Raw genomic sequence first — 26,964 nt, forward strand, 5'->3', positions numbered from 1 at the left:
CTACTTTATACTATGAAAATTATGCTATTTTTCCATTCAGAATATTTTGACATTATTCTGGTAAGATTAAACTTTTTATTGTTTAGATTATTTAGACTTTATTTTTTGTAATCACTGCTTATTTTTCCATTTTTGCTGTTTTACATTTTCTTGTTAAGTCATGGGTCACAAGTGGCCCCCTGGTCACATTTTGGACACCCCCTGGTCTAGAATGTAAAGTGTTTGTCTTGCATCTAATGTTTTTTCCCATAAAGAAAAATGAAAGGTTTTGGACTTGGTAGGGTTGGGTATTGTTTACATATAAAACGATACCAGTGACACAACAATGAACCTGTGCCGGTGCACTGAGTATCTAATAATATATCTTATTATATTTCAATATTTAAGAGTGTTATAATAAATATTAATATATCGTATTAATAATTAATTATTGTCTGGACATATTTGGCCACACTTTGGACACCCCTATAGCCTTGAAGAAGAAGGGGGGGAGGGTTACTGTGGGAAGGAGAGAGGAAGGAGGGCGAAGGAGTGAGTGAAGGAGGCGAGGAGGCAAGGAAGCAAGGAGGCGAGGAGGCGAGGAAGCGAGCAGGGCATCTCCACAGTAGGTGCCATCATACTGAAGCAGGTGTCCAACATGGCGAACGCAGGCTGCAGCTCTCTGGCGACTATTCTCTTTTTATTCGTCTTTCAGGCGGCTCTTCTACAAGGTAGGTGCTTTAAATCAACGCGCCTGGGTATTCCGCTTCCTTTTCCATCTTCATACGTGTGGATTTTTTTCATCTTTATCAGCATTTTTGGGAGATTCGTGACCAAAGCGGCTGGCGGATGTACAGCACTGTGCAACTGTCCGTAAAGTTGGATCATGCTTATTTTTGTCAAATGTTTTTTTAAATGGATATTTTGTTTTGATTTGCTTTTTTGTCGGGGCACTTTGGACACCTCGTTGTTATTAATAGCTTGGCCGTGAACTCTTTAAATGTCGCATTGCATGGATTTTTGCTGTATTGCATTGGAGTTGCTATGTCGCTTTGAAGTGCTGCTTTGAGACCCGTCCACTTGCTCGGAACCACTTTGCTCTGTGTGGTGCACATCATCACAGAAGGGAAAAGAACCAGCGGTGCGTTCAAGCGATCGTTGCAATGCAGAATTCCCAATAAAAACAGCACTGATTTCAGTACGGGGCTTCCGACTCTTCAGATTCAGCAAAAGTGAATGGTGTTTGCTTTCCCAATTAAACAAACACGCCAGTAGAGCTATATTTTCTATATATCATGTAGCAACAACTCTCTATAGCTATTTACTTCATTTTTATAGCTCATTTCCACCGTTCGTTCTCCGGCGATTCCGATGGGCATCCACCAGAGTGTATTCGAAGACGCTGCGAATGTATTTTTAAAAGTTTAAATTCAAAGCCAACACGCGTGGGGTGACGTTCTGGATGTATGCCGAATTGGAGGTGATATGTAAGAATGTGGAATAGTGTGGTCCAATGCTGTGACAGATGCATGTGTGCTCCCTGGGAAAGGGGTGGATCTAAGTGCGCATGGATTCCGAACCGTGTTCATGGCGGGCGGATTGTGGATATGCAGCATCTTATGGGCATCAAAGTTTCCTTTTAGCCATCCTGGTTTTACATGACTTTCCATTGGTGTGTTGGAAGAGTTTTGATCATATATTTGTGTGCTTGGTTGAGGGTTGGTTCCGATCCATGATAGAAAACGAACCGGTGGTGTGTTTAAGAGTGCACTAATGCAGAATTCTGGTATTCGGCAAAAGCTACTCCCCAAATTAAACGAACACATTAAGTGACTTGCTAACTTAGCCGAATTAAATGCGTTATATGGAGGCATGGAGTCATGCTGTAGATTGCAGTGACAGATGCATGTGTGCTCGCTGGGAAAGGGGTGGGTGTAAATGTGCATGGATTCCCAAGGGTGTACATGATGGACATTAAATGTGGATAATAAGCAGGCACATTTTTTTTTTTAGCAATTCCGGTGAGTTTGATTTGGATTCAGTAGCAACATGACATTTTTAGTGTGTAGCATTTTTTTTTCTTTGCATGCTTGGTTAAGATCCATCATAGCTAAAGAACCAGCAGTGTGTTGAAGTGGTTTAGCCAAGCGTGCAGCAATGCAGAATTCCCATTCACTACCAATTTAAGCATGGGACTCCCTGCTCTTACGATTCAGCAAAAGTGACTCATGTTTCCACATGCAATGAAACAAACACATCCGTAGAGGTGTGTTGTCTGTATTCACTGAGACGAATCGGAGGCCATAAGTGAGAGTGTGGAATCATGTCTCTGAATGCCACAGCAGACGCACGTGTGCTGCCTGGGAAAGGGGTTGATCTAAATGTGCGTGAACTCCTAATGGTGTTCAAGATAGGCACGGGGTAGTGGATATGCAGCATGTTTTGCAGATGCAGCTGCAACATGGCTTTCTATTAGTATATTGGATGTATGGCATGTTGTGTTTTGCGCCAAGAAGCATGCTTGCTTTAAGGTTGTTCGTCGTTGCGCATTGCCATGGAGATGTGATGGAATAACAGCAGGCGACGCACCAGCATCACCACCCCCCTCCACCATGCTCACACGTTGGCAACACACAGCTTACACAATCTCGCAACTGGTAAACTGTGGCTTTGTTGTGCAACCGTCTTGTCACCCAGTCCAGCTTACTTCATGTCAAGTCAGGTCTTCCATGCTTGGAAGAAACTTAACGCTGCACCTCCTTTTATAAAGCCTTTTTATGCTGACTGTGCGTCTTGATGGTGGAGGACGGCAGGCGTTTGTCCCAATGTGGATTATCCGAGCAGCTTAATCCATCATGTTGTTTTTTTCTATATTTTTATATCCGTTAAAACGCTGGACCCCGGTAATCGTGTTTTGTCAGTTGAACAAGCACAAAGGGCAAAGCCAAACACGTCTGTGTTGTTTCTGGACCACGGCGAGTGCTGATTTACCTTCATTGCAAGTTTGCACAAAGCGTATTAATTATTTACCCCCTCCCCAACCAGCGCTGCTGTCTGTGGACTTGCTCTGTGTTTAAGCATTGCAGGAGTTTTTTTTTTCTTGGATGCTCTCTCAGAGCATGGATTTTTGGCACCGAAGCCAATACAAACATGCTTGGGAGATAACATCCTCTGGATCGGATTCACTCGTTGGTGTCTTTGTTACCTATGCCAAGGAGTCTTAACTTTGTGCAAGGGTGGGGCACAGGCCAAGGAAGAGCCCATTATGTTTTGGTACCAATCCACAAGTTTTTGTCCTGTTTTTGTTAGTTGGGGCAGATTTTTTTAGTGAAAATGCATCAATCTTTGCTAAAATATGGTCAAAATAGTTCAGATCAGTCTTTATCATCTTCTTGACTGTTTGATATCAATATCAAGAAATTGAAGTTGAAAAGTATTCCTGTGCTTCATCCACATGACCGTCCGATGCTTGGCCTAAAGAACGTGCTGCTAAATTGTATGCTAAAGCTGCTTGTCTTTGATGCAGTCCTAATATGCATTTTGCAGATCGCTCAATCTTGGTGGAATCTCATCACAAACACCAAACCACCCCCCCTTGAACCTTGTAACAGTGGCCCAAAACACAGGCGAAAGTTGGTAGAAAAACTTCAAAACGCCTCTCTTACTGAGTGGGAATGGAAGCTAGCTGGGTTAGCCTAGTTTTCTGTGACTCGGGCTGGATGAGTGTGTTTTCACCATCCATCCATCAATTTTCTATGCCACTTATTCTGACTAGGGTCACGCTAGAGTATGCTGGAGCCTATTCCAGCTGTCTTTGGGTGAGAGGCGGGGTACACCCTGGACCGGTCACCAGCCAATCACAGGGCACATATAGACAAACAACCATTCACACTCACATTCATACCTATTTTTTTCAGCAATGTTTGCAGAGATATCCCATTATAAAAGTTAGCCACACTACATCCATTTGGGAAACACTGGGAAACACTTAATGTCCATTCACCATTGGAAGTCATCATTCCGATCTTGTTTGCATACTCTGGATAAGTCTGCTTAAACATTTCAAAACATGCACTGATGAACCAAATCAAACGCGGGTCACTAAAGTAGCCATTAAACTACGAATTATGCAGATTTTCTTTATTTTTGTAAATGATGTGTCCTCATTTGAACACTTTGGAAAAGTCCAGAAAATAAAATTTGTGCTTTATTTTGCTCACACCAGTTGTTTGTTTTGTGTTTTTATGAAATAATTCTCTTTAAACGTTGGCCACGGCACAGTGACGATATATTTATCTCTGTTCCGATCTGAGATTAGATACATTGTTGAATAATTTGTTATATTGTGACGGCAAGCTAACTATTTAACAGTTATAACCTGAAAGTATAACATTGAGTGAACAGTAAACTCTGCAGCGTGAAACCTCTTCTGCGCACTAATTAACTCCATCAGAGAGCAACTTTTTGTTGCAGTGGATAATATGATGCGTGTTTGTGAAGTAGTGTACCTAAGGGGGTCAAACTGGGGTGAGAACTGAAGATGAAAGTCGTGTTTAATTAAATATTTGGCTGTTGAAATTTTAAAGAGCTGTGCAAAATGCCCAGTGGGAGTAATACGGACTGTAGTTATCTGGTTGGCTGAGTCTTAGAGGATTGGCTGAGATGTGACTTGCTAGCATCCAAAAACACTCCTCAGAAGTCATTTTTAATTTTGAAGTTTGGCGGTGATAACCTACGGCATGTGAGCTATATACGACATCCTGATGCATTGGATCCAGGATATCATATTGTTGTAAAAACAAACAGAAATGCAAAAGAAGTGTACCAACTGGCAACAGTGGTATGAAAAAAAGGAGCTCAGAACAATCCTGACTTTGACCCTGGAGTCCGGGAATTTGAAAATACAGTTGAAACACTGAGTCAATGAAGGAACTGTAGTCAAATGTCCATTCCATAGTCTTCAATTATTTTTATTTTTATTATATTTCTTTCTGTTTTCTGTGCAGTCTAGCACATGAAAACAAGTTAATATGATCTATGTAACAATGGGCGTCATGGGACGCCCATTGAAGGCCTCAAAAAATGGCAACAATGTTCCATTTACATACACATTTACTTTTATACGAACCAATCTACAGCGATATAGTTACAGTAGCACATAACATGAAAAACTATTTATCCGGCGGCCTAGCACGACGCCTCGCTAGAGTGGATACCTAGCTCTCAATTTCGTGACGAAGACTCAACAAGATGCTTGTTTGCCATCAGTGGTTTTTACCTGAGGATTGGAGCACACAACTATCCCAATGAGAGCGGACATTGGAAGTGTCGTCGCTGTATCTATGCTGGTATTATTGACAGAAGTAGCTTAAGCTAAATGCTCAATGTGAAATTAATGCACCTAGGAAAGAGAGAGGTTTTTTTTTAGATGGCTTTATAGTCGAAATGGTTGGGTCACAATGACGTGCATTGTGAGCTAGCTCATATTAACTAATTTTCTCGTGTTATAATGCACAGAAGAGGGGAAAAAATATGTGTTCACTTTTCACATAAGGATTGAGACGGACGGGCAAAATTCCCCAGAGGTGCAGTTCCCCTTTAAGGACTGTTAGCCACTGATGATGCAGCATCTGGAACAACTGTGGGTTCAGTATCTTTCCCAAATATGTATTTCTTGGATGAGGACAGAGAATCAAGCCAGCTACCACTCTACCGCCTGAGCCATGCCGCCCCAATTACTCAGAATAATCTTGTTTTTGGCTACGTTCACACTGCAGGGTATGATGCCCAATTAGAATCTTTTAATGTAGTCTGTTCCTAAAAAATGTGAAATGAAATACATTGCTGTGTGTTTACGGAAGTTAAAATCGCTGAGCTATGTATGCTCAATTCGGCAAGGGAGGCACGATTTCCTTAACCAATGGCAGTTTGTGGAGAACTTGCTGCGACGTCTCTTCCCAGGAGTGTGTGGGTGGATGTCGGCGCCATCTACCTTCACATGTCAGTGCTGGGACACTTTGTCGTGAGCCTCTTCACTGACAGTTTTTAAAAATAAATTTTGATGACATGGAGAGCATTTGCTGACATCGGTGAGTAAGTTTATCTACATATGAATGAGGCATGAGTTGCATTTGAAAATAATCTGAATTGTAATGCACATGGAAAAATCAGAAGACAGGTCACATATGAGCAAAAAAGTCGGAATTGACCTGCCGTGTGACCGTAGCTTTAGATGATTACCCCTGCATATTTATGTGCACGTCTTGTCTGTAGAAAGACTTTTTCTCTTTTATTTCACACAAAAATGTAAATTGTCTGCAGTGCAATTTGGCCTTCCATTCAACTGCTAGGTATTCCCCGTGATGGAAAACAGGTGCACAAATGGACTTGTTAAGTGTGATGAAGAACAATGCCTTTTATTCCTCAGGGGGAAGGAACCCCAAGTCACCCGACTGCCTCCTCCTCCCTCCTCCAGTCGTGCGACCGTGTTGGCAAGCCAACAGATGACTGGGTTGGGTCGCATCTGGCCTCCATGCACTTCGTGTAATCAAAGCGAAAAAAAGCCTTTATGGCCTACTTGTCAGAGAGCCGTCTGCTGATGGGATGTCAAGTACGCATATTCCGCTTCCAAATCTCTGGAGGTGTTGGGGTTGGCGGGGGGTGGGCATGGATGGCAATCTGGCCTTTGGAAAAACATTGTACCGGCATGGTTTGACGTTACCTTGCACTTGTGGAAAGATTAGATCCAATCCAATCTATAAATACAATACAATATATATTTGACTAAATATCCCACGCTAAACTAGGTCCAAACTAGGACCCAAATACCCCAAAAAGTGCAGTTCCCCTTTCACAATTTACTTTAACAAATAAAAAAATCATACTATATCGATACTCAACCTAAATATATCGGGATATGAGTTTTGGTCCCTATCGCCCTGCCCTAAAATGGTCCTGTCTCCTAGTTAGAATTATATGTGTTTTGGTAAGCACTGAAAGCAAAACTATCAATGTTTTAAAATTTACCTGTACGGTAATTCCTAGTTTATGATGGTTGATGATTTGTTCCAGACACGAATTTCTCTGTGAAGTAGGATTCCTATTTTATAAATGCATTTCTTTTGTCGACAGAGCATAGAAAACCTGTTTACGACCTTCTCAATACACTTTTTAGCATTACTACAGCCCTCTAGATATGAAGTGAACACACCTATAGTCACATTTAAAGTCCCACAGGGGTCAATACTGGGACCAAAATTGTGAAACATTTGTACAGCAATGAAAGACAGAATGCTAGTATTACTTGCGGATGATGCGACTGCCTTTTGTTCTGGGGGCGGCACATAAAAAAGTCACAGATGGCCATAGAAGAAAGATCTACTGATATACTGTAGATCAGCCTTGAACCTAAGTAAAAATGAAATAATTTTATTTGGTAATAGCACGCCAAATTGATGGAGTGGACATCGAAAGGGTGAATGAAAATAATATTTTCAAAATCGATGAAAATATGAGCTGGAAATAGCATATTAAAAATATACAGCTAAGATGGCGAGAAACACTTAAATTTTGAATAAAGCTAAATTTGTCATTTGTTTATTACTGTATCTAACATGTGTGGAAATATGGGGAAAGAACTATAAAAGCACACTTTACTCGCTAAATATATTGAAAAAAAGAACGGTTGGAATATGCGAGAATGTGAGAAAATGCAAACCTTCTATTTCTGAATTCAAAAGTGATATCGATATGGTCCGGTATTTAATTCCTATCCCAATATCAATGTCCATATTACTGATCTCCTTATATTTCATGGGCATTACCTTGTACTGGCTTCATTCGATGAAATATATTAATTTCCAAATATATTCATTAAAAAATGTCATAGCGTAGTTTTGCGGTTATTATTACTTTACATGTTCAAGCAACATTTTCATGTTTTTTTTTTTTTACATTGTGCTTTTTGATGCACAAAAATGGCAAAAGAACTAAAAAAAAACAAAAAAAACAAAAAGCTTTCAGAAGAAAGGTGTTCTACACATTCTACACTGGTCACTCTGTCAGTAATGTTACTTTGATGAGATAATAGTCCCTGAAGGAAGTACTGTACAGAACAACAAGGGACTAATAGGAGTAACAGGGATGTAAAGGTGACTATAGGGGTGTTATTTCATGTCCATATTTAGAAGCTCGTAAATATGTTTTCTGTGCTCGAACTACAAAAATATAAAATTTTTACATAAGGAATCAATCCTACTGTGGAAATCCACTTATCACAGTTTAGTCTGGAACGATTACCCACAATGAACGAATGACGGCTGTAATTATATTTACAGTATATTGTATAGGAGGCTTTTTTTATTCAAGTGCACTTGTTGATTAATTGTGCCGCTATGGGCAATTTGTTGAAATAAGGTATGCTAAAATGTTTACGCATTTACAGCATTTCAAATATGTTTGATGGTTTCTCTCGGAGAAATGTAATTTCAAATCAGTGAAAGTTGAAATACCTTTTAGATTTTCTTTGAATTTGGAGGGACAAGCCGTATTGTCAAACATCCACATGCTGCGCCCCAAATGAGAAAAGATAAAAACAGGGTGGCCTTGCATGAGTTGAAGGACTGGCAATAACATCACAGAGTCGCCTCAGGCAAAAGAATCCCGACCAAACAATATGAATTGAGATGGAGCACACACATGTTTTTCAGTTTTGTAGTTGAGAGAACTTGATATAACACATTAATCAGCTTTTAGCCACCACCTTTAGTGGCATCCGAGGCTGTAATTGGGCCCTTGTTCCTCATATTCACAGCTATGATTATGAGCTCAGCAATAACAATGCAATCAGGAATCAACTTGTATTATTTACGTTGTCATCGAAATATCTGAGGTTATTGGCTGTAATTATGACGAAGGAAATGAATGTCTTTTAGAATACAATAGTGTGTCCACCGCTATCGCCGCACAGTAGGCTTGAGTCATCCTAGTTCTTTTTTTTTTTTAATGTGACACAGGAAATTTGTTCCTGATGAGTCCCTTCAGGCTCTTACGCCGTCTACTCATATAAATGGATCACATCTATCCGTTGTGCTCAGTCCTTCTCTCTGCGTTATTGTGTGTGGCTTCCTGACGCTTAAACATTCAACAATGTCAACCTCGAAAACCTGTAGCTTAATATTGAAACACTGACTTCAGACTATAACCTGAAAAAAATACCTCCAGAATCTGAAGAATCCAGAACCTGTTCACAAATTTCAAAAGTTTTAGAACATTTCAATTTCTCTGGAGGAAAAACTACATTTGAAAGTGTTAAGATGGTCTGTGTCTTTTCCATTGATAATTCACTTTTTTCTTGACAATTTTGGAGCAACAAATCAATTTCTCCAGTACAATGCTGTTCAACTGATGATGTTGGTTGTGTTCTGAATACTGCTTTTATGCGTACGGAGGAGGTACTCCAGATCGAGTAATCCAGAACTTGTAACACATTAGGAATTAGTTGCACCAACTGCCAAGGCTTGATCAACCTTCATTTCTGCAGAACAGCTTTACATTTTGTGGTACCTGAAAGAGACCTTTTTCTATAATCCTGAAAGACACATTATTTTTTAGTTTTGGGTAACCTTACCTGTCGCTCAAAGTCAGCCGGGATAGGCTTCAGCATACCCCGGTGACCCTGATGAGGATAAGCGGCATAGTGAATGGATGGATGGGAAAATTTTTATTAACGTCTGGCATGTGACCAATTACCTTTGTACCATTTCATGCTATTCATTGGACTTAAATGACTTGAATTTCTATCAATAAAACTAACATTTTTGACGGGCAGTGTACTTTCTGTGTGTGTATAACTGATATTTTTTTCCCTAAGTCGTTGGGGGTGTTAACACAAGACCAAATTGGCAATGATGATGAAAAACCAGAGTAAAAGTCAGTTTGCAACATAGTTTGAAAACCTTGTTTTTTTTGTGCCAGATATGTGCGGGCTTGTGTGGATGATGGGCCAAATCGTGGGAAAATGATTTTGTTTTATGAGATATTTGCCTACGTGTGGACAGGGCCTAAATGCTTGTTATGGGCTTTGAGGACGCTGCTGCTGCTATACGCTCTCCAATATGTTTAGGTCAATCGACTACAGGAGAGAGGGAAACGTGGACGATGGATAAGAGGGTAAAATCGGGGTTGGCCCTGAATGTCACCTTGGCATTTGACCTTTTGCATGTGCCTTTAGCTTTGGACGCAGAAGTATGATGCTCCATAGATTTTAAACTTTGCTGCAGTGGTCTGATAGGAATGGAATTTTTTCCACTCTGTTTTAGACAAAGTTTCCAAAAGATGACTTTGTATGTACACACACAAACACAGTTTCTCGGTACGCGACCATTGTAATCTAGAAAGGGAAGTTTGCACCCATCACACATCACACCACAAATCCACCAAACAGAATACAAACCTTCCAAGAGATAACTTAGATGTGTGGAGGGGTACGTGACTGTCAAAGTTTGGGAACCACTGTTAATAATGACAAAATGTTCCTGTTTACATTATCCACATGCTGACAAGTCCTTCTAAATTGTCGGTTGCTGGTATGTGTCTTGTTCTGCATTGAATCAGTGTGGTTTTCAGTATTTTTTGGTACCGCAATCATAAACGGAGTTGATCCAGAACCGTGTAGGTTTTGAAGCATTACCTAGGGTCCTTTTCTTTGCCACTTCATGCAGGAAAGTCATGTCATTCTGGTCAAGCTACTTTCTGCTGCTACTTTTTACAACTGCAAACTTGTCACATCGCTTTCACAAGTCGCATGCTTCTGAGTTGTTGTGGAGGTCCAAGGTCTCCAATGTGAACAGAATTGAGGTCTAAGGGCACCGTCATATTGGCCAAGCTATCCCCGTGCACACAAATTTTAGCATGGTTAGAATGCATGTCGCATAGAAAAAAAAGTTGAAGTCGACTATGGGTTGGAAAGCATAGGTCACCCATCCATTAATCAGCCATTTATTTATGATGACATTTAATTCACAAATAAGAGAATTCAGGTCCAACCTAAACTTCTATGTCCCACAACTGCAAAGTTATTGCATGACTTGTCCAAGTAGCAGAGTTGTAGCAGAGGTCCAAGGTTTGCAATTTGAACAAAATCTCCCCGGTTTACGTATTTCACCAGTCAAGTAAGTGTTGCCAAACTACAGAAGAGTGTCTCCCTTCCACTTAGCATTATCGCCAGTCATGACTCCCTCTATGCTTTTGTAGGGCCCTATGATTTCCACATGCATGGAATTTACTGTTTCACGCTCATCTTGTGGAAATGGACATAATGTAAATGGATGTTGTCGTCGTGAAAAGAAGGAAGGTTCGTGTGGGGGGATGGCTCAGTCGTGGCGGATACAAACACTACAAACATCCCATCCTGACCAAAACGGGTTGAAATGGCGATAAGCACTGGCGAAACTTGGAATCTCCTCTTACAGAGTGTGAATGGACGTTAGTAGAGGTTAGCTTAGGGGTTTGTGTGTTTGTGCGATTAGGATATTTTCACCGCATTATGTTTTATGGCTTTAATGTAAGGATAGTGAAAAAATAGAAGAAGTATGCTTATTTTTGAACGCAGCTCAAAAATGCCGTTTGGCCCATGTCTGTGTAAACCAAAAAAGCCTGTCATAAAATGATCTTACATATGCAGTCGGAGTTGCATTTGTGACTACGTCTTCCTTCCTATGATTTTGTAGCAATGTAAGCAGAGGCTGACATCTCATGAGAAAAGTTAGCCAAGCAACATCCATTTCTCGATTACTGAGAAAAATTGATTCCATTGATGTATTGCATCAATAAATATAAGGATTTTTACATTTAATCAACGGACATTTTATTCACTTTTTCAACAGAAAAAGCATACATGCTATGCTGGTGTGAAATGCATACAATGGAATTTGAAAAAAAAAAATGCAATTGGGAAAAAAATCAAACTGATTTCATAGGGCCTTACTTGTGGAGTTGATCTGCACGCTTACACACCGCCTTTTACAGCAATGGTAATGCACGGTCCCCAGGCTTGTGGGGGTACCCTGCATGTCTGAACCTCCGCTCCCACGGCCGATACGCTGCCTTTTATGACCGCTTGTATTTGTTTTTGAAAATCAATGCTTGACAGACACTTCCTGTCTTTAACTTTTAATGCAGATTTGGGACGCATACAGGATACATAGTGGCTCTAATGCATGCCGATGGTGGAGCTAAAGTACTTAGAAATTCAGCAATGGGCTGAAAAACATTGGCCATAGTTTTCCAGGAAGGAGATGGTCTGTGTTTGAGGAAACACATCGAAAAAGTGCCTGAGGTGGGGTCGGGCCTGCAGCCTCTTGGGTCACTTAGTAGTTCTCCTGTGCCCTGGAGCGCCCCGTGTTGGGTACTAAGACCAGACAAGATGTTTTCTATTCTTTCGCCTTTTTGAAACAGCCAGCATAGTTTTCTTTTATTGCACAACATATTCGAGTCCACTTACCTTGTTTACCATGAAGCGCCCTGTTTTTGTAGACTTTTTGGCACACGAGATTTCATTGAGCATCTGGGGAATGCATCCTACAGGAGGGATAAGTAAGCCCTTTCTCCAGCAAAGTGCCTGCACTCCATGCCACCGCAAAACTTTAATGGACAAACAACCGAGGGCCTTCTGGCAGGTCAAGGACCTTTTTTAATACTGCTTCTGCATGCATCCATTCCTTCGTCCAGCTATGTACTGTATGATGAGTTTTGTTTCGAGGCCGTGTGTGGGCATCGCTTTCTCTCCACAAGTATTCCTGAGTCTTGCATAAGTAGTGGTTGTACGTTTCTTCTAATTATCTACTAATAGCAGCCTTTTTAAAAGCAATCGCGGTGCGGCCCAAACACACTTTGCACTGCGTGGGAGGTGGAAGACTGAAAAGCGGTGAATCTTTGGCAAATAATTAAAGCAGATTGAGTATTTACTCTGACAATGGTAACAACAAAGAGGTGTGCTTATGTGCTGTCTGATGGTTTTACCTGCTACCTTCACCCTAACAAATCAGACTTGTTGGCGCATTAAAGGTGTTATCCCTCCTTTGCTGCGAATTACACTTTTGTTTTCTACCCAAATGTAAGAAAACCACAACCGGAAAGCATATGCTCATCAGCGTGGTTTCAAAGAGCAGACCCGAGGCACACATACATACGCGCAGTCTCAAACAAGCTCTTGACAATTAGCAGTCTGAGCCGGAACGAGGTGCGGGATAGAGTATGAACTCTGGCACCACCGTTGCAGGACTGTCGTGCTTTGCTATTCTGCACTTTGCAGCTTTACTCTATTACCGTTTTTAAAAAATAGTCAACAAATTTAAGCCAATGTCATACATTTTGAACCTTAATTAAGCATTGTCAAGCATAAAAATGTATGTAAAATGTAGTTATAAGGCATTCAGACGACACACTGAAAGACATGTGTAGTATTCTACACTGGTCACCAGATGTCAGTAATGGTAGATAGACAGATACTTTATTCATCTACAAGAAAAATTCACAGATCCAGCAGCAACACGGGGGCATGCAGGGTTCAAGAAAATAAGGGAATTGTACTATTTAAAGTAGTACAGTAAAATAAAATAAGCTACAAATAGCAAATACAGTAGCTCAAAAATGTCTGGACACATTGCTACTAAATCTTCAACAAACAGCAATGCCTGTGCTTGTGATTAAGGAAGATGTGGTCACCCATGAAATTCCAATTGCATATGGAATACATTTTTATGACACTCTTATTTACAGTTTGAAGACCGGTAGTATGTCCCCTGTGTGTCTCTACGAGGAGCGGGGTTCAAGAATAAACGTGTTTTCCTTCTTCACTCAGAACTTGCACGTCGTCCTCAGGCATTGGAAAACGGTCCTTGCATGAAAGCAGTGAAGAAATGCTCATCGAACCCGAGTCGTGCACGCAACCCCACTAGGATGCTAAACCAAGATAACCCTGCTAGCTTTCATTCACGCTCCAAGGTTCCGCCAACCTTTGGCAGTGCTTGCTTCAAACTGTGCAATGTAAACAGGTTTTTAATACTCTTCGCTACGAAAATATTCCATTTATAAATAAACGATTCTACTTTGCAGAAATTCACTTATCACGGCTGTGTCTGGAACCTGGAATGAATGGGGGATAGCTGTACCTAACCATGACAGAAAGACCTTCAAGAAGCAGCTGTATACTTTTTTTTTTGGGGGGGGGGGGGGTGTTAATGGAAGGGTTCAAAACACACCAGGGTCTCTGTCTTCTCCTGGAATTAGAAAGAAATGTTTGAACCAGACCTTTTTTTTTTCCCTTCCAAAATCGGTTTCCACAGCTTTGAAGTGTGTAGTATTTGTTGGGCTTCACTTGGCTGTCAGATTAATACCGTCTCCACTGGAAATGAAAATGGTTGAAGGAGCAGTTAATCCGCATAAGAATTTTATTTATTATTTTTTTTCCCTGGAATAAGAAGCTGCAAATTTGTCTTGTGTGTTGATTTTGACCTTGTGTGACAAGGTCTTCTAATTTCCTTCATGTTGCAGATTTTGGAACAAAAAGTCATTTTATTTGTTCTTTCCAGTGATCATGGTTTTGAAATCTCCAGCAACACATACAAATAGAAACAATATCATATGATAAGCACTAAGAAATTCATTTTGTATCACTTTGGATGTGGTTTTATAAAAAAAAACAACAATATTGACACAGCTGTCTTTTCAGTAGTCATATTGAATATGTTTCTTCATAGTTCAGGATCAATTTGTTTTTAGTTGTGGATGGCAGGGAATATAAATCATAACTCAGAATTATAGTGTGACCATATGGGGTTACTGAAAACCACATTACTTATATCACTGAAATATATTATGCCTATTGTGCCTCAAAGATGACTTATCATTTAAAAACATTTAAACTATACGTCCTTTGTAAGAAAAGGAAAGTTGTTTTATTATGATAAATACTATCTACGTATAACCAAAGACATATTCAACTTCTTAGAAGTATAGTAGTAATAATAGAATATATAATACGTATAATATAATATAACAACTATTAATATTAATACTCTCTGATTTCATAATTATATAATACAATCATGTTATCTATAATAACTGTAAAATCTGGAATGACTGGATTGAAATAAGTGTTGCTGGACAAATAAATAATTATAAAATAATATTAGCCGTTTTGGCAAATTCATCTTTTAACATATATAGCAGGACATTTACATCTCTTTTTCTTAAAAATAAAACAAACAAACAGAACTCCCATGGACTTGACAAGGAAACACATGTCCTCGGAAAATAGGAAAATTGGAAAATTTGCTCACCCTTTACCAGGGGTATCCAAAGTGCGGCCCAAGGGTTGTTGGTGTCCTGCAGCTGTTGTTTGGATTTAAAAAATATAATTTAAGGCAAAAAAAACAAACAAACAAAAAAACAAAAGCAAAACTGTAGAAATCAGTGGTAATTTATATTTTCCAAGTCTTAACATTATGTGGAACAAACAAAACTAAATAAAGTTGTAATTTTGGGAAATATAGGTTGGGCAAAAGTTGTAATATGAGAGTCAAAATATTACAAGATTATTGAAAAAGAAAGTTTATGAATTTTTTTTTTTTTAAAAAAAGGTCACCCCTGCCCTACACAATTAGTTGAATGGATTGTTATTAATTGTCATGGAATGAATTGTTGAATAATCGTGTCCTGAATCACTGGCAACATGGAGTGCTGTCATGAACATGTACTGGATTTGAAATGAAGAGGTTTATTTGTAGAAAAAAGCACATCAGTTTGACATCTGCCATATAAAACACAATAATTCCAAAACAGCTTGGCTACAGAAGGTGCAATGTGACTTTTGTCCTGGTCGTGGAACACTGGACCAGCTCTCCACCCTTGCAAGGTTACTGAACATGGAAGTTTGCCCAACTGGTCTACATTTGCTTTGTGCACTTGGAAAAGGCATTTGACAGTGTCCCTCACATGATGGTGGCACGCTACTACTAACTTTTATGGAGTTTCTAGGCACAGCCAAAGCCTCGAGTGGACTGGTTTCGTCTTTGCAGACGATCAGTCACCTTAAATTTTACATACCTGACTCTTACCGTTTTATTGTATGAAATTGAAACCGGAGATACTATTGCACCACCTACTTACTCCTACTTTATTCCAGTCGCCGTAGGTCTCTACATTTTATCTCTGAGTCGTCCCACTTAGCTAGTGTGGGATGGCACATTTTTATTACCTCCCACAACCCGAATGCTTTGCCAATAATTGCAGCTTTGGAGGCTTCTTAAAAGACTTCTAAACATCACCTGTACTGTACATACATACATGGTAATCTATCAGGCAGTATCAACTCTTTAGCAGATGTTTCTAGTACACAACACATTCTATACAGTTTAGATCTTTGACGAAATGCAGGGCCAGGTTGGGTGTTTCACTAAATTCCTTGAACGACTATTGGCTAAATTAATCATCAGTTCATTCCATAAAACATGCGATGTGATGACTTCTTCTTAGGTTTGTTACGTAGTTTGCTCGCAACGTTTCACTCTGTGATGCTAAACATGATAAAAACTGTAAATAGGATGAATAAGTCCAAGTGAATTTTGTCATAAAAATATGACCCGACCCCTGTGGAAAAATGAAGTGGAGCCTTGGGGGTCGTCATTAACCTGTTCCAGAAGGTCAGACAAAAAGTGAAACATACGTATTTTCCTGTAGAAAATTGAATAAATTGGCATGGTTTGCGGTCCCAAACAGTAGCCCGTATTTTTAGTAAGAACACAGATGTTCCACTATATTTGATCATGACCAATTCATATTCTGTCCAACATGTTTTTTTTTTGCTTGCAAAAGAGATGGTGTCATGCTGTAACACACATTTGCATTGGATTTCGACTGAACAGCTCAATTGTGCACCGGAATCTTAGTTGTTAAATGGTAACACAGTCAATGTGGTAATTACACTAAAAATTTTGAAATGGTTTGCTATTTTTAGCACGGTTCATTGTTATTGCAATCCATTGCTCCGAGACGCCATCAACCACAGAATTATAAATGCACAAGCAACTTCCCAACATATTTTGTGATTGTTAAAAAAATATATTTCCAAAAAAGTAGTCCAAGAGCAAAAAGGGTGCAGCTAAAAAAAATCCATTCATTGTCATTCTCTGTCATCCGCAGACGTTGCCACTTCAATCTGCTCTCTATTTTGTCACACTAATGCGCTGAAAGATGACAAGGGTGGGTCATCTTGCAGTGGGGGGGGGGATAGCAAAGGGGCTGAGTGTGACAGCCGTGTCAGCCTGCCTTCTAGTTTGCCGCACACACACACACACACACACAAAAGAAAATAGAAAGACTATGGGTCACTGCCGAGGGAGAAATGGCAACGTTATTGTACGAATGCAGGCCTGCCGCTGCTACTCACTGCGCCATATTGTGCTTTCTTCATATGGGGGTTGCATTTATTATTTAAAAGTGAATACACCATCTGGACTTGCAATGCGGTAGCAAGTAGAAGGCAACTAGTCCTCCTACACTTGCAATTAGAGCTGAGCATAATAATCAATTCACCAATTAATCATTAGCACTGCTTTCAAGGCAAGTAATTGGATGCAACCAGCAGAGACACTCTTGATTCTTAACTAGTTTGCGGTCAAAAGAAGGCCGGTATAGGAAGCCATTGTCAACATATCAAGACTATTCGGTCAAATGCAACACTGACATTGAAACAGGAGTTCAGAACATTGAGAAATCATCCCGAGTATTTCTTGTTCCAGACCCCCAGTAAATAATTCACAGCCAGCAGAGTCAGCAAGGCTTGAACAATGCTGTGAAGTTTTGTATTATTAAAGTTCCTGCATCCACAGCAGTACTATCAGGATTCCATCAGAATCAGAAGGGCGATGATGGCGGAATCCGGCGGTTGCTGTTTGAGAATAATCAGTCGGTGTCTGTAGAGAGAGGAGCTCTGGTAATTTCCCCCACTACTTGCTGCCATCATCAGTGGATGCTCCTGCATAGGGGATGAAAGGGTGCACCAGTCAGGCTTCCCTGTGCTTTTCACTGCCTGCCAGTGTCTTGTATTGTGCTCACTGGAAAAGGGTTATTTAAATTAAGTATTATTCATAATTTGACTTCGGCAAAAGGTGGGCTACACCCTGACATGGTCCCCTGCCAATCAGAGGGCACATCTCGAATACTAAAAATTCATGCTTGCATTCGTACCTGAATAAATTATTTATATATATATATATATATATATATATATATATATATATATATATATATATATATATGTGTGTGTATATATATATATACGTATGTGTATATATATATGTGTGTGTATATATATATATATATATATGTGTGTATATGTGTGTGTATATATATGTATGTGTGTGTATGTATGTGTATATATATATGTGTGTGTATATATATATGTGTATACAGTGCATCCGGAAAGTATTCACAGCGCTTCACTTTTTCTACATTTTGTCATGTTACAGCCTCATTCCAAACTGAATTAAATTAATCTCTTACCTCAAAATTCTACACAAAATACTCCATTACGACAATGTGAAAAAAGTTTTTTTTTGACATGTTTTGAATTTATTAAAAATAGAAAACAAAAAAAATCACATTTACATAAGTATTCACAGCCTTTGCCATGAAGCTCAAAATTGAGCTCAGGTGCATCTTTTTTCCACTGATCATCCTTGAGATCTTTCTACAGCTTAATTGGAGTCCACCTGCAGTAAATTCAGTTGATTGGACATGATTTGGAAATATAATAACTGTCTATATAAGGTCCCACAGTTGACTGTGCATGTCAGAGCACAAACACCAAGCATGAAGTCAAAAGAACTGTCTGTAGACCTGCGAGACAGGATTGTCTTGAGGCACAAATCTGGGGAAGGATACAGAAAAATTTCTGCTGCTTTGAAGGTCCCAATGAACACAGTGGCCTCCATTATTCGTAAATGGAAGACGTTTGGAACCACCAGGACTCTTCCTAGAGCTGGCCGGCCTTCTAAACTGAGCGATCGGGGAAGAAGGGCCTTAGTCAGGGAGGTGACCAAGGCCCCGATGGTCACTCTGTCAGAGCTCCAGCGTTCCTCTGTGGAGAGAGGAGAGCCTTCCAGAAGGACAACCATCTCTGCAGCAATCCACCAATCAGGCCTGTATGGTAGAGTGGCCAGACGAAAGCCACTCCTTAGTAAAAGGAACATGGCAGCCCGTCTGGAATTTGCCAAAAAGCACCTGAATGACTCTCAGACCATGAGAAACAAAATTCTCTGGTCTGATGAGACAAAGATTGAACTCTTATATCCTGGATGAAAATATTGCTGCATTCATTTTTCCTTCTATCCTGACTAGTCAAATAATGGAGGCCACTGTGCTCATTGGGACCTTCAAAGCAGCAGAAATGTTTCTGTATCCTTCCCCAGATTTGTGCCTCAAGACAATCCTGTCTCGCAGGTCTACAGACAGTTCTTTTGACTTCATGCTTGGTGTTTGTGCTGTGACATGCACAGTCAACTGTGGGACCTTATATAGACAGTTATTATATTTCCAAATCATGTCCAATCAACTGAATTTACTGCAGGTGGACTCCAATTAAGCTGTAGAAAGATCTCAAGGATGATCAGTGGAAAAAAGATGCACCTGAGCTCAATTTTGAGCTTCATGGCAAAGGCTGTGAATACTTATGTAAATGTGATTTTTTTGTTTTCTATTTTTAATAAATTCAAAACATGTCAAAAAAAACTTTTTCACATTGTCATAATGGAGTATTTTGTGTAGAATTTTGAGGCAAGAGATTAAATTAATACAATTTGGAATGAGGCTGTACCATGACAAAATGTAGAAAAAGTGAAGCGCTGTGAATACTTTCCGGATGCACTGTGTATATACATATATATATGTATGTATATATATATATGTATGTATATATATATGTATGTATGTATGTATATGTATGTATATGTATGTACAGTGAAGAAAATAAGTATTTGAACACCCTGCTATTTTGCTATTTCTCCCACTTAGAAATCATGGAGGGGTCTGAAATTTTCATCGTAGGTGCATGTCCACTGTGAGAGAGATAAACTAAAAAGAAAAATCCAGAAATCACAATGCATGATTTTTTAACAATTTATTTGTGTGATACAGCTGCAAATAAGTATTTGAACACCTGTGTATCATCTAGAATTCTGACCCTGAAAGACCTGTTAGTCTGCCCATTAGAAGTCCACCTGCACTCCATGTATCATCCTGAATCAGATGCACCTGTTTGAGGTCGTTAGCTGCATAAAGACACCTGTCCACCCCATACAATCAGTAAGACTTTAACTTGTAACATGGCGAAGACCAAAGAGCTGTCCAAAGACACCAGAGACAAAATTGTACACCTCCACAAGGCTGGAAAGGGCTACGGAGCAATTACCAAGCAGCTTGGTGAAAAAAGGTCCACTGTTGGAGCTATCATTAGAAAATGGAAGAAGCTAAACATGACGGTCAATCTCAATCGGAGTGGAGCCCCATGCAAGATATCACCTCGTGGGGTCTCAATGATTCTAAGAAAGGTGAGGAATCAGCCCAGAACTACACGACAGGACTTGGTCAATGACCTGAAAAGAGCTGGGACCACCGTTTCCAAGGTTACTGTAGGTAATACACTAAGACGTCATGATGTGAAATCATGCATGGCACGAAAGGTTCCCCTGCTTAAACCAGCACATGTCAAGGCCCGTCTTAAGTTTGCATATGACCATTTGGATGATACAGAGGAGTCATGGGAGAAAGTTTTATGGTCAGATGAGACCAAAATAGAACTTTTTGGTCATAATTCCAATAAGCGTGTTTGGAGGAAGAAGAATGAAGAGTACAATCCGAAGAACACCATCCCTACTGTGAAGCATGGGGGTGGTAGCATCATGCTTTGGGGGTGTTTTTCTGCACATGGGACAGGACGAGTGCACTGCATTAAAGAGAGGATGACTGGGGCCGTGTATTGTGAGATTTTGGGGAACAACCTCCTTCCCTCTGTCAGAGCATTGAAGATGGGTCGTGGCTGGGTCTTCCAACACGACAACGACCCAAAGCACACAGCCAGGAAAACCAAGGAGTGGCTCCGTAAGAAGCATATCAAGGTTCTAGCATGGCCCAGCCAGTCTCCAGACCTGAACCCAATCGAAAATCTTTGGAGGGAGCTCAAACTCCGTGTTTCTCAGCGACAGCCCAGAAACCTGACTGATCTAGAGAAGATCTGTGTGGAGGAGTGGGCCAAGATCCCTCCTGCAGTGTGTGCAAACCTGGTGAAAAACTACAGGAAACGTTTGACCTCTGTAATAGCAAACAAAGGCTACTGTACCAAATATTAACATTCATTTTCTCAGGTGTTCAAATACTTATTTGCAGCTGTATCACACAAATAAATTGTTAAAAAATCATGCATTGTGATTTCTGGATTTTTCTTTTTAGTTTATCTCTCTCACAGTGGACATGCACCTACGATGAAAATTTCAGACCCCTCCATGATTTCTAAGTGGGAGAAATAGCAAAATAGCAGGGTGTTCAAATACTTATTTTCTTCACTGTATGTACTAATATTATATATGATTGTTATACTGCAATATTTTGGTAATATATTATGTTATGTTACATTTATGTATAGGTATATATGTATATATAGATATGTTTCTTAATAGTATTTCAAATCGGGGGGCCACGAAAACACTTTTGTCTCCCAGAGGGGCAGGACAGAAAATAACGGAGAATCACTGCTTCTATTGCCAGTGCACCCCAAAATGTAAATAATAACAACAAAAATGTTATATGTATATTAAATGCAGTTTGATTACAGTTTGAGTCCTGCCTGGCCGGGCTTAGAGGTTATTTTTCCTCCCTTCCGTTAAAAGTGGAAAACCAGGCATATACATTTAGGATACGGGTGCCTACCTGGCGGCAATAACCTTTTCAGTATTCATAGCGGTATTAAGCTGCTTGTACAGTTTGCTGTGTGTTAAAAAAAAATAGTATGTCATGCTTGAGGCTAAAGTGCACATGTTAGATAGCAGAGAAATGTCAGTGGAACGAGGTTTTTCTTCAGCGATCACACGTAAATGTGATGAGTCCTCGAATGGGGACACTCAAGACCTGGATTGGATGGAAGTGGGGACGATTATGACAGCTTTACAGGGTTGTGATGGCAATTTTTAGTGATGATGAACTGAAATGAAGCGGCATTGTCTTTCGGATTTAGTGTTGCAGGATTGGGCCGAAAGGTAGAGTATAATAATTCTCTGGACAGAGTTTCTAGAATATTACCAATATAATGCTGCAGATATTTCAGGCTAGAAAGCTTCCCAAATATTACTCATCTCATCATTAATGTGCGACTTATTGGTTTGCAAATTGTGCAAATTGTGTGCTTCTTCACTTTCACCAACCAATCTCTTATTGACTCTAAGTATCATTTAGTCTTTGTCAGCGAATGCCTAATAAAATCAGATTTTGTAGTTAATAATCACTGCAGAGATGTGAGTAAAGCGATGGGTAATATTAAGCACGTCGACCTACAAGTGATACCATACAAAGCTGACCTTTTCTTCCAGTCCTTGAATAACAAACTGAACCTTGTGTTTTTTTTGGTTGTTTATTTATTTTGGCTTCCCTGCACTTAGTCTTCATCAAATATTAATCATTTCCATCAGTTTGGCTACGGTCACACTATGATAAACTTATCCTAAGCAGTGCTAATTCGTACAGTATCTTGTTATTAGTGAGATGTTGGATCACTTGGGAAATTCGATTTATGACGACTGGGAGGACTCACTATTGACATTTAAGTAAAAGAGTCAACTAGCTAAAAGATTAGCTGCTGGGGCTTGGCGGCTCGCTCGGGGTGCCCTGGGCTGCAGGATATTTTGGTCTGGTCTGCCTGGCCTTCCTGGGGGTCCCGCTGGAACCAGCTGACGCCGGGGCTTGCCCTGGTGTCATGGTTGGCGCTACCTCCCTGGGTCTGTCCTGGGTCGCGGGCGCCAACGTGCCCTTGGGGGGGCGTTCACCGGCCTCCAGGCGGTGGGGTCCGCGCTGCTGGTAGCCGGAAGTCTACGGTGGTGGCTTGGGGTTGTTGCGCTGTGGTGGCTGCTGCGGGGACCGGGCTGTGTGTTGGGAGGGGGCCTGATCCTGCTCATGGGGACGGGGGCCTGGGTGGCGTGTGGGGATGGGGAGCATGCTCCTCGGGGTGGGGCCTGCTGGGGGGGCGGTGCTCTTCCGGGCGTTTGGGTGTCTGCTGCCACTGGTCCTATGCTCTGCCGCATCGCTGTCCCTGTCTTTGCCCATCCCCAGTCTTGCCTTAGGGCTCGTCGGGGATGGTTCTCCGGTACGTGGGTGGAGCGCTGCTGGTTCTGGGGGCGGGGGGGGGCTGGCCCTCCCGGTGGATGGTGGGGTCCGTCGGTGGCCTTGCGCTGGTCTTAACTCCTCGGCTCTGGTGCTTGGCCTCCCCGTGACTTGGAGCTATGGCTCTCCCTCACGGGGGTGAGCTGCCCGGCGGGTGTCGGCCGGCCCAGTGGAGCGCCTCACCACTCGCCCCCTCCGCTTGCTCATATGCGGGCCTCCTCCCCTCACCCGCTCCTTTGTCTGCCACACTGCCGTAGCCCTGATGCCGTGGTCGAGGGGAGTCTGGGGGTGCTATGCCTTGGCGGTCCGTACCTCCCTGGGCTCCCCCGACCCCACCTTTCTCTTCTCTTCTCTCCTCTTCTTTTCTGTTCTTCTTCTTGCTCCGGTCCAGTCGCTCCAAATGGCATAACAAAAACATCAAATAACGGCAAATAAAATTTCATGGTAAAGGGAAGTTGTAGCCAACACCTTTCCTGACACAGAGCAAATCTGTCTAGCATGTAAGGGCATTTAGATCAACAATACTATCTGCCCCAATGGCTGGACGGGACAAAAAAAAAAAAAAAGATTAGCTTCTCCAGGGGGGAGTTGGTGTTGTTCTCCCGCCGCTAACGTTTGGTCTCCGCTCAGCTCAGCAGACTAAAGGTTCTCAAGAAAGAAGACTTCCATTTCAGAGCTTTTACTTTGAAAACTGGACATACGTAAATAGAATTGAAAACACCGACTAGATGATCCAATTAATATTCATACAGATCAGCTTGTCTGGGGCAGGGGTATCCAAAATGGGAACCGGGGCCATTTGTGACCCGCTGCTGTTTTTTTTTTATTTTTTATTACCAGCAGCACATTCTTTTTTTTGTGTGGTTTTTTTGGTGTCCCGTCCAGCCATTGGGGCGGATAGTAGTACCAGCAGCACAATACAATTAAGAAGAAAATACAATTTAAGAAGAAAACTAAAAAAAAAAACGTTAAAGCAAAAATTAAGAAACCCTCAATAATTTGACAAAAATAAAGTCACAATATTAATAAGAAAAAACAAAAAGAACAAAACAGTAATGTTGTAAAATAAGGGAAAATAATGTAATTTTATTTGAAAAATTAAAGAAAAAAAGACCTTTTTTAACACCATAGCATGGGAGATGAAACAAAGAATTTTTGAAAAATTTGATTGCACAAAAAATTATAATGTCAAAACATTATCGGAATACAGTCAACATTATGAGAAGAAAATTTAGAAAATGAAAATAATGGCCGAGGTTAGCATGTTGACTACAGTCGGGGTACTCCAGCTTCCAGAAATAAGTGGTAAAATGGATGGATGGATGGATAAATAAACAATATCGAGAGCAAAGAGTTGTATTCTGTTCTAACAAGAAAAAAGGCACAATTTTACGACAATAAACTCGTAATATTATGAGCAAAAAATATGGTTGTTTTAGTAGCATATTGCTGAAATTTTTACGATAACATAAAGTATAAAGACCAAATATTATCCATTTTCTGTACTTACCCTTTCCAACCATTCCTTTCATTTCTGCAATGACTATTCTCTTCTACATTGTGCTTGTAGACCAATGTGATTGATTGTAATTGAAACAACAGACATCAAATTAATTGACTAATAGAATAATTGCTAGTGTCAGCTCGAAATTAAAGCATGACTATTACTGACTTACACATGATGCAAATCATTTCTCTGTGATGGCCAATAAACACACCTAAACAAAACACATTAAAACAGATGTGTTAGCTCAATGCTAATTTACATTGGGACTCTAATAAACGTTCAAGTGATTTGGCATTAGTGATTTACAACAACCATGTTTTTTAATTTTAATGTACACTTCACTTAAACAGATGAAGCATCCTAAGCATAATATACTTTGAGGCATTTTCTATGGCTCAACAGGAGACGGGTCTGGCACATTGCACGTGTCAATGTCAGTAGCTCCGTACCTCCCGGCTACAGCAATGCCCAGGGGACAGACCGAGCAAGAAAATGTCCTGTTCCATTGGTCAGCATGATGCTTTGCACTAATGAAAATCTAAAAACTGCATCTTTAAACAGCAAGCTAGTGGCTTTAGCAAATAGCCTCTGCCGGTTGCAGCAGGTAGCGTGCTCTATTTTGCCTCAACTGCTTCACAACAAGATTAATCAACAATCAATTCCTTACAACCGCGGGATTCTTATCGATTATGCCCATCCCTCGTCTGTAAAACAAATTAAGGGTTTTACTCAGCGCTATCGTCTTTGCTCTTATACAATAACAATAAATCCCCATGAGAATTATTAGATGGAAGATCCAATTATCCTCTGCAGTCTCTCGTCTTGTGGAGGCTAGCTCAAGATATGTATCATACTGCCGGGGTTCGGTGACTCCCAACACTCCATTTGAAGAGATTAGAGGGGTCGGCAAACGCCAGAGTAACCAAATCGATATATCCTCTTAAGCAAAAAAATTGACCTTGCATTGATCCACACCCAACAGGACCAAGGAGATTCGGAGGGAACCGCTGGAAATAGTCGCATCATTGCAAAAATGATTCCTGTACTATCAATCATACACCTCAGATGGCTTTGCATAAGCGATAATGGTGGTATGGAAAAACAGCATATTTACAGCAGTAATTAAGGTTTGGTTGGAGTTGGAGTTGGAGTTTCGATGCCACTGAGATCTTAACGCTCCTACTTCCTGCAAATTACTTGTAATCGTTTAACTTCTAATTAGCCACACTTCATTAAGCTAACCACTGTAATCACACAATGACCAAGTCCAATTTCAATATATGTATATATACTGTTTATTTTCACACTTTACTACGACTTGCATGTGACCTCATTCATTATCCTAACATAATAATGTTAAGCATATAAATAAAGCCAGCTACTGAACGGCGGCGAGTGGTTAGCGCACAGACCACACAGCTAGAAGACCCAAGTTCAATTCCACCCTCGGCCATTTCTGTGCATCCGTGGGTTTTCTCCGGGTACTCCGGTTTCCTCCCACATTCCAAAAACATGCTAGGTTAATTGGCCACTCCAAATTGTCCATAGGTATGAATGTGAGTGTGAATGGTTGTTTGTCTATATGTGCCCTGTGATTGGCTAACCACCAATCCAGGGTGTACTCGGCCTCTCGCCCGAAGACTGGAGTAGTACTCCAGAACCCCCACGACCCTCGTGAGGATATGCGGTAGAAAATAAACATTTGACATATTTACTGACATTTGACATAATTACAATTATTTGGCATAATGTTTACATTAGAAATTCATTTTCTACATATTTTGGTACAAAATGAGCTTACAAAGAATCTGAGAAGTTGCCGAAAGAGCAGACTCTTTTTAGGGAGCCGAGCCAAAAGAGCCAGTTCTTTAAAACGAGCTGAATTTCCCTTCTTTAAAGAGAGAAAGGAAGTTTTATGTGATATGCATCATTGTTATTGCAAATGTTGGTGCAAAATTTCCTGCGATGGACTATATAACCCTCAGAATGATTCGCATAGACACCAGAAACAATGTTGTACAAGCCAACCAATCACAGGCTTTATGGTCGAG

General features: G+C 40.6%; 1 protein-coding gene across 4 annotated transcripts in view; it reads left to right on the forward strand.

Moving 5' to 3' along the window:
* The first annotated feature begins 555 nt into the window (after window positions 1–555).
* The window catches only part of LOC131132813 (cell adhesion molecule 1), a 371,964-nt gene continuing 345,555 nt past the window's right edge, over window positions 556–26,964 (forward strand). For all 4 annotated transcript variants that reach the window (XM_078791837.1, XM_078791841.1, XM_078791848.1 and 1 more), the window contains exon 1: window positions 556–710. In XM_078791837.1, the coding sequence (XP_078647963.1) occupies window positions 638–710 (73 nt within the window). In that variant the 5' untranslated portion in view covers window positions 556–637. The remainder of the gene's footprint in view (window positions 711–26,964) is intronic.

Source organism: Doryrhamphus excisus, linkage group LG1 (assembly GCF_037039965.1).
Source record: "Doryrhamphus excisus strain RoL-2023G ecotype Guam linkage group LG1, RoL_Dexc_Guam_v1.1, whole genome shotgun sequence".
Classification (NCBI taxonomy): domain Eukaryota; kingdom Metazoa; phylum Chordata; class Actinopteri; order Syngnathiformes; family Syngnathidae; genus Doryrhamphus; species Doryrhamphus excisus.